Below are 9,413 nucleotides of genomic sequence, written 5' to 3' on the forward strand. Positions count from 1 at the left end.
CGTGATCGATAAAATTCGACAGTTTCCGTCGAACATCGATTCATTCATTTATCCATCTCTTTTACATTGGTGGGGACAATTAGTAATAGACCGTGGGATTGTACACACGCATCCAGGCTTCTTACTTTACGGTATACTTACAATCACTGTGTTACTTACGTTTGTTTAAATAAAACATTTGTTTAAATTAATTAGTTGGTTTTAATAATTTATTTTATCACCTCAACCACTAAATTGGTGACCCCGACGTGATTTCTTTTTAAGGGAAGCGTGGAACACGTGCATTACACAGTGCAAAAATTTCGCGAGTTCTCGTGTTGTTTTCCCGCGAATATTTGTGTCGCGTTGCCGTTTAATCGGCGAGATCGTGATTTTTGAATTCACAGTTATTTTTGTGTGAATTTGTTTTGAGTTAATTAGTGCAGATATATTTTTTTGCTTTGTCAGTGTTCAGTTCTTTATCTTTTATCACCGCTGGTGCATTGCTGGGCATCTTATGGACGTTATGCCGCATCAGTGTTAATTCGAGGGACCATTAGTGCAAATCGAGTTGTGATAAAAGTGTTCGCGAGCTGTTTAAAAAAATTGTTTATTAACTTTTCGTGCAGTGTCGTTTATAATTTTCTTTACGTTGCCGGAAATACCATCGAGGATTAAGCCGATTCGCCAGCTGCACATTCCTGAGCCGTGCGTCATCGATAATCTTCGGTAGCACAATACAGAATTAAAGACATTTTCAGTAGGTGATGTCAGACTCGAAAACCGACGGCGACGAGAAAATAAAATCGGAGTCATCTGACGAAGACACATCTAAATCTAATTTATCCGGATCATCGTCGTTTACGTCAGTTAAATTAAATATGGCCGTGAACATCAAAGCACCCCAGTTCAGTACGGAGAATCCGAAACTGTGGTTTGCGCAGGTTGAGGCGCAGTTTGCAACATATCAGGTAGCAACTGAACGCGCCAAATTTGACCTGGTGATACCGCTGCTTGAAACCCGCATCGCTGCTGAAGTACAAGACACTGTCATCAACCCTCCAGCAAACACGCCGTACAGCGATTTAAAAGCCGCTTTAATAAAATGCTTCACGAGATCCGAAGAAGCACGGATCACTCAGCTCCTCGACAGAGAGAGACTTGGCGATCGGACACCTTCACAACATTTACGTCATCTGCGTACACTGGTACCCGGCATCGATGACGCCATCATCAAAGCACGTTGGTTTTCGCATATGCCAAATGAGATTCAAGTTTGTCTTGAAGCTATCAGCGACTCAACGCTTGACAAGCTTGCCGAGTCAGCTGACCGTATAGTTGAGCGGATATCGCTCAAACCTCAAGTTGCCGCTGCTACGGCAAATCAACCATCAACCGCCGAGCACGGCGAGATTGCTGCACTGCGCAGAGAAATTGTGTAACTCACAAATCAAGTGAAAAACTTGACAGTTAAACGTGGCAGATCCAGAAGTCGATCATGATCACGTGTGTCGAAGAAATTTGATCTCTGCTGGTATCATTACAAGCACGGTAAAAATGCCCGATCGTGCATTCCCGGCTGCAAATGGCAGGGAAACTCAAACGAGAATCAGTAGAGGCGGCTAATGATTCTCAATCGATTTCTCGCCGCCTGTTTATTCGAGACCGAACTACAGGAACGGAATATCTTGTCGATTCCGGCTCCGATTTATCTGTCTTTCCACGTGGCTGGCTGAAATCAATTAGTACACCCATAGGTTATCAATTGTATGCCGCAAACGGCTCGATAATTCAAGCCTATGGTCTAAAGTCGGTAACATTAAATCTTGGACTTCGCCGTGAATTCTCATGGAATTTTATAATTGCTGACGTCACTAAACCGATTATAGGTGCAGACTTCCTAAGTCATTATGACTTACTAGTCGACCCAAAGCGAAAATGCCTTCGTGATGGCATCACTGGTTTATTGACACCCGGAAATTCTCACACGGCATCGGCAGAAACTAATATTAAAGCAGTCGATGGTAATTCTGCGTATATGGAATTATTAAGAGAATTTACCGATATTACAAGACCTGATGCTACTCAGCGTCAAACAAAAAAACATTCAACGGTGCATCACATACGAACGTCACCTGGCCCGCCAGTTTTGTGCAAAGCAAGACGCCTGGCTCCAGATAAGCTGAAAATCGCACAAACAGAGTTCCGAAAAATAATCGAGGAAGGTATTTGCAGACCATCCAACAGCGCCTGGGCTTCACCACTTCACTTAGCACAGAAGAAGTCCGGCGAATGGAGGCCGTGCGGTGATTACCGTCCACTCAACGATCGAACCCTAATCGAAAAATACTCGCTGCGTTATCTTGACGACTTTGCCGCATTTTTACACGGTAAAAATATATTTTCAGTCGTCGATTTTGCAAAGGCATTTTTGCAAATACCCGTTGCACCAGAAGACGTGCCGAAAACGGCGATCATTACGCCTTTCGGATTATTCGAGTTCCGGTTTATGACGTTTGGGCTTAAAAATGCGGCTCAAACGTTTCAACGATTCATCGACGAGGTCACTCGCGACCTTGAATTCGTCTTTCCGTACATGGACGATATTTTAATCGCATCTACCGACGAAAAACAACACATGGAGCATCTGAAAATTCTATTCGAGCGTCTCCGTGAATACGGACTGGTAATTAATGTACCAAAATGCCAATTTGGTCTACCGGAAGTAAAATTTCTCAGCCATCTCATCACCAAAGATGGAATCAAGCCGTTACCGGAAAAAGTAGAGGCTATTGTCAATTTCGAGCCTCCTACCACCGTAAAAGCTCTTCGTCAATTTCTCGGCACAGTGAATTTCTACAGGAAGTTCATCAAGAACGCTGCAGAAATCCTAGCACCGTTAAATAAAATTTTGGAAGGACCCAAAGTCAAAGGCTCTCATCCAGTCAACTGGACATCTGAACTTCAAGAGTCTTTCAAGTCAGCTAAACGCGCTCTCGCGGATGCTACTCTGTTGGTACACCCTAAAATCGATGCTGACTGGGCAATATTCACCGACGCATCCGAAATCGGTATTGGAGCCGTTCTACAACAAAAAGTGGATAACAACTGGCAACCACTGGCATTTTCCAGTCGAAAAGTGTCTCCGTCGATTCAAAAATTGTCGACATACGACCGCGAGTTGAACGCTATCTACGAGACTGTAAAATACTTTCGGCATATTTTCGAAGGCCGGCATGTTACAATCTACACCAATCACAAGCCGCTTCAGCACGCTTACAAACAGCGCACCGAAAGAGCATCGCCTTGGCAATTTCGTCGACTCGATTTTATCGGTCAATTTACCACCGATATTCAACATGTGTCGGGTACCGACAATATTGTCGCTGACACATTGTCACGCGTCGAAGCAGTATCTATTGCTATAACGTCGCAAGAACTTGCCGACGCTCAACAAACCGACAATGAACTTCAGCAGTTGTTACGTCAAACAACTGCTTTAAATTTAAAGACGATACAACTCGATAACGGACCTGCACTGTATTGTGAAACTGCGTCAGGTACAGTGCGTCCATATGTTCCAGAGCCGCTGAGAAAGAAGGTGTTTAATTCACTGCACTCGCTAGCTCATCCCGGAATCAAAGGATCATTAAAAATGATCTCTAAACGATACGTCTGGCCGTCGATTAATAAAGATTGCCGAGAATGGGCGAAATCTTGCATTGATTGCCAGAAAAATAAAATTCAGAGACACGTGTCATCGCCGATCGCCAGTTTTGAACCTCCAACTGAACGATTCGAGCACATACACATCGACTTAGTGTCTTTAAAAACATCAAGAGGCTTTAACCAGTGCTTAACGATCATCGACCGATTCACGAGGTTTCCTGAGGCTGTCCCGTTATCCAATGGAACCGCAGAGACGATAGCACATGCACTATCGCTCCACTGGATTTCACGCCACGGAGTACCGAAACGCATTACTTCGGACCAAGGTCCGCAATTTGAATCTTCATTATTCCAGTCGCTATTAAAAATGTACGGAATAAAACACCTACACACTACGCCATATCATCCACATAAAAGTTTTTTTTTCAAAGTAATAATTCACTACTTTATAATATTCATCCATTTAATTATTTATTTATTCATATCATTTGTAAATATTCCATTACTTTACTTATCGTGTATTAAATTTAAAAAAAAAAAAAAAAAAAAAAAAAAACAAAGGGAGTTCTGTAACGTTGCTACTAGGTGACGCGATCGATAAAATTCGACAGCTTCCGTTGAACATCGATTTATTCATTTATCCATCTCTATCACATTGGTGAGGACAATTAGTAATAGACCGTGGGATTGTACACACGCATCCAGGCTTTTTACTTTACTGTATACTTACAATCACTGTGTTACTTACGTTTGTTTAAATGAAACATTTGTTTAAATTAATTAGTTGGTTTTAATAATTTATATTATCACCTCAACCACTAAATATATATATTAGACTGATTCAAAAAAATTGACTATTTTTATTTTCAAAAATGATATCGAACATAATGTTCGAGATGACAAAAAAAAAATGGTGTCAAAGTTTGAGCTCTTAATAATAATATTAACAACTTCCACATCGCAATTTTCGATTTTCCATTTAAATAACATGGGAAAAATTTTTTTCAAACTTTAGAATTTTAAAACGAACAAATTTTTGAAAGTTCTTTAGTTATTTGCATTTACATTTTAATTTGTTCCAAGAAATCTTATTCTGGTCCATTTTATTTACTTACTTTGAAACGCGAATAACTAAAGAACTTTTAAGAATTGGAAAAACTTTATACGAGATAATTTATAGGAAATAAAACGATCTACAAAAAAAAAAAGCTATAACATTTTAAGATAAGTCTGATAATTTCGTCGAAAAAGTCAAATAATACTTAAATTTATCATGAATCCAAATTTGACCTTGAATAACTCTTTAAAAATCAAATTTATCATAAAATGATAAGAAATCTTTTACGTCAGAACTGCTAAAACATTGGAGTAATAAAAATGCATTTTCACTTATTCTTAGGTGAAATTAAGTTCCCTGCAAAAAAGGTCTGATTGAAAATTATCGTCAAACAAGCCGTTTCCGATCAATTAAGCTTAATAAATTGATATATTTTTTCGATTTAACATTTTTACTATTGAATCTTGTAACTGACGAATCAGTAAATATCTCTGTAAAAGCATGAAAAATTTTCGAAAGAAATCAAATGCTCTACAAAAAAGGTCTCTTAATATTTTAGCCTAAATTCACTTCTTAAAAAGTTATTAACGATTAAAATCGAAGAAAAAATTAAAATCTAAAGTTTTTTGTTCTTAACTCAATTTTTTCCACTAAACGGTACAAATTAACTATTTTGATCATCATTAAGCATTATTCATAAAAAATCTTTTACTATTTAACATTATTCTAACATCATTATAACAAAAATCTATAAATTTCACAATAAATATCAATTTATTTTCGCTCAATTGATCATTTCGAAACAATTAATTTGTATGTCTGGAAATATTATCATTGTGATATTTAACGATAGAAATGATATAAAAAAGTTTGCTCTTTATATGTTATAATTATTTTCTCAACATAAGCTGAATTAATTTAATTTACTACTCTATCAGTACTATATAATATACAATACAATTTACTATTATATAATATGCTAATTACATTTGCTACTCTTTCAAAAATTATTTTTATTTACTTTAGCCGATAATTACTCTAGTAAAATAACTTTCAAAACTTCGAAGTAACATTCTCGTAATTTAAGTTCCCCTATGTGTGTCCTTTTTTATTTAACGCCTGCGCTCTTATATTCATATTAGTTCCCTGACAACTATTTTGCGGCGCTGGTTTCGCTCCAGGCAAGGCCTATTTTTTCGAAATTCTTCCATTTGTATCAGCTATCCAGTTAATATAGAGATCAGTGACTCACACTATGAGTTATACACTATAAAGTGTATAGTATACAGTGCCGGCGGACTAACAGCTCAACATAACCAACAACATAACCAACACTGATCATTTTAAATCGTGATAACTATTATAATTTTTAAGAGTTAATACGACTGAGTGATATTAAGGGCATTCTTAGGCAGTACCTCCCGCTTTTTAAAAAATTTCAATGGCTTTCAACTATTATAACCGTATGAAAATTTTATTAATTATTTAAAAAAAAATTAAAACTCCAATTGAAAATAGGAGAACGGAGTTGTAATTTCAATGAGGTATATAATTAAAAAAATAATGACTTGCAATTGATATCAAAGAGAAGTTAAACGAAATTTGCTGAATCAATTTTAGCCTATAAAATTTGAAAATTGGAATTATAATATTGACATGAAGACTTTACTGAAATTTATTTTACAAATTTCGTTCAGCTTCCAATTGATATCAACTGCAAGTAATATTTTTTTAAATCTATATCTTAGCGGAATTACGACTACGTTTTCCCTTTTCTACTTAAGGTTTTAATTTGTTTTTAATTAATTATTATAATTTTGATACGATTATGACAATTGAAAATTTTTTAAAATTGGGGGGCACTGTCTGAGCTCCAGGATGGCCTGCAGGGTCAACTATTTTTCAGATTCTTTTTTTTTTAGCCCGCCCCGACCAGTAAAACCTCGGCTTCGCCTCGGCTTTGCAAAAGTCGGATGGGCCGCCCCCTCCCCCCACCTTTGTCCGTATTTCCGTACTTTCGGTTGGAGATCAAGAAAAGTAGTATACAACCCACGGCCAAAAAGTTGGATGCTCTGACGCAAGGAATATAGATGCCGAGGCGAAGATATTTCCGTGATCTAGTTTGAATTGAATTTTTACATCTTTTACCAATAGGTCCCGCTGTTCAGCGGATCCTTACTATTTCTTTTCTAACGTACAAATCTCTCTCGAATTTTATTTTTACTTTTAATTTTTAATTGCATTTCTCAGAACCGTCTAAAATATTGGTAGCAAGTGTCGTCATAAATTCGTCAGAGAGACGTTGTCTTAAAAAAATTACATGGTCCCCCGCAGAACCTCTCTGTTCCCTTTTCTATCACCCAAATTTTTCCTCTCGATTTTATTTTTTTTTAATTATATTTTTCGAGAGTACAAAAATATGTTGACCATAAAAGTCATCATATATTTGTCAAAGAGACGTCGTTTATAAAATCCCACGATTCCCCGTGGATTCCCCCTTTACCATCATAGAAAAACTTTTCTCTCACATTTTTAATTACATTTCTCAGCAAATGTCATCATATATTTTATAAAAAGTTATTTTCGAGCAGCCCACCGCAGACTTATTTTTCTATTTCACATCCTGTTTACTACAAAATACCAAGAACTCCCGCAATAAATATGTCATTCTCAGCTGCCCAAAAATCAAACCCTTATATATAATTTTTCCTCCTTCTTTAACCCATTCTTTGTTTCATCTTCGGTCCCACTTTTCTTTCAAACCTTTTCATATATAAACCCAGGAAAAATACTCACATTCAGTCGTTACCGCAGCAGCTCAAACCCTTGTCAGATCTATCCGCGAGTAAGATTCCAAAGTTCGTTCTCGTGACGCTCCACAGCCTAGGCAACCGGGGGTCCTATATCGATAATCGGAATTCAATTTTTCTTTACTTCTGTAATTAAAACCCTTGTCGAATCGATCCGCGAGTAAGACTCACTGAGTCGACTTCAAAATTCGCTCTCGTGACGTCCACCGCCTAGGCAATCAGAGTCCTTGTTCGGGAATAGTTAATCCTCTTAATAAAACCTTAAAAGTAAATATATATATTTATATTGATCATCATAAATTCACTCGACAGCAAAGCCGGCCTTTCGGTTCAGCGTGCAGTGCGTTCGTGTGAATAGATTCAACCTGTTAATCTCAATTAAAAACTGTCATAAAATATTGTAAACTTCTGTGTACACAAATTCAAACTGGTGAATTTGAAGTGAGTGTGTGTGCAGGTACATCAACCCTTCTGGGTAAGTCTAAAATTATAATATTTACATGTAAGATTTAACCTGTCAATATACTACACATGTTTTTCTTTTTATACATTCGTCTTTTCATTTACTGTCCTTTTTCTCCAGCATTCAAGTGCTAGTAAATTAAGTCATAGTAAACCTAAAGTAAGACGGAGAAAGAACACGGTCTTTTCGAGGGCCCATATTCACCGACCCAATATCCCTCTCGCTCAAAAATCCCGGACCTAGCCTAACGCCACGCAGGTCATTGAACGGGACGGTCTATAGTACATCCGCTCGGTACGAATAGACAAATAAGTTATAAAACGATAAGAAATTACAACATTCTTATATCAGCCACGTGACGCCAATTCCTTGGTTGGATGACAGAATAAAATAATTTCATATTATAACTTATAATTTAATGATCGGTACCCAATCACTCATAAATTCTCACACTAACCACGTGACGGTTCAATCGAACTCCTTGGCTGAGTTATAGAACGAGATAATTCGGTATTCCGATATTAAATAATAAATAAAATAAACCTTTCGCCCGTCGCCTTCACTCACTCCGATCGTGACAATTTTATCGGTTAACCTTATTCTATTCTAAAATAATAGAACTTATTATTTATTAAAATTTTTGAAACTTAATTTCTTTATCCAAGTGTTCAGTCGCGAGCTTAATCATTTTGAAAAGCTTCGTGTACTTTCGCTACGTATGGGAGCAGCCGAACTCGCTACTGACTTGAATGTCAGTATAGTGCCGGGTCACTCGCTATCTAGGCCCGACACCTGCAATTTCTTGCTCATGACCGTGTCAAAATGGCATGAGAACCCGCTATCAGCCGGCCAATCGAATAATTCGTCTTATATCAGCGTGCTCGGTAGCCAATAAGGAAATTGGCTGTTAACTACTTCCGGTTGGCGCGCTTTTAAGCCAATGGGAAAATTCGTCTTATGCAGCAATGCTGCCACGTCAGCACCTAGTGGAAACGCCGGCTCAACATCGCTCAAGCCAGGATTGACTTCGTAGATCGATCAGTACAAAAACAGCTATCCATCTTATCGCTTCGCTGAACATAAATTATCTCTTGAGTGATATAATTCAGAACTGCTACGCTAAATTCTCTCAATAATTAGACAGTACAATAAGGCTGCTATTTATTGAGTAGAAATTGATTGTTACTTGCATATAATTAATTACATTATTAATTATCGCGTTATTAACCGCTATCAACCACGTGTCGATTTTATACGTGATTCATTTTCAGTTTTGCATTCGCTATCGCGTATCGATTAAGTCGCATTCGCTATAACTATTAAGTTCTTACAATTTTAAGTGTAATTAGTTTGAATAAATAACCAAATTATTTATTGATAAAATCGGTGTAATTTTTAATTGTTTAAAAATCCTCACGCCTAAACCAGATCCTCT

General features: G+C 37.3%; 1 protein-coding gene across 1 annotated transcript; it reads left to right on the forward strand.

The window, feature by feature from the left end:
* Window positions 1–746: 746 nt before the first annotated feature.
* Window positions 747–1,421, forward strand: LOC130665948 (uncharacterized). Its single transcript, XM_057466579.1, has one exon. The coding sequence runs from the start codon at window positions 747–749 to the stop codon at window positions 1,419–1,421; it is 675 nt and encodes a 224-aa protein (XP_057322562.1).
* The last annotated feature ends 7,992 nt before the right edge of the window (window positions 1,422–9,413 follow it).

This window comes from Microplitis mediator, chromosome 3 (genome assembly GCF_029852145.1).
Source record: "Microplitis mediator isolate UGA2020A chromosome 3, iyMicMedi2.1, whole genome shotgun sequence".
Lineage (NCBI taxonomy): Eukaryota > Metazoa > Arthropoda > Insecta > Hymenoptera > Braconidae > Microplitis > Microplitis mediator.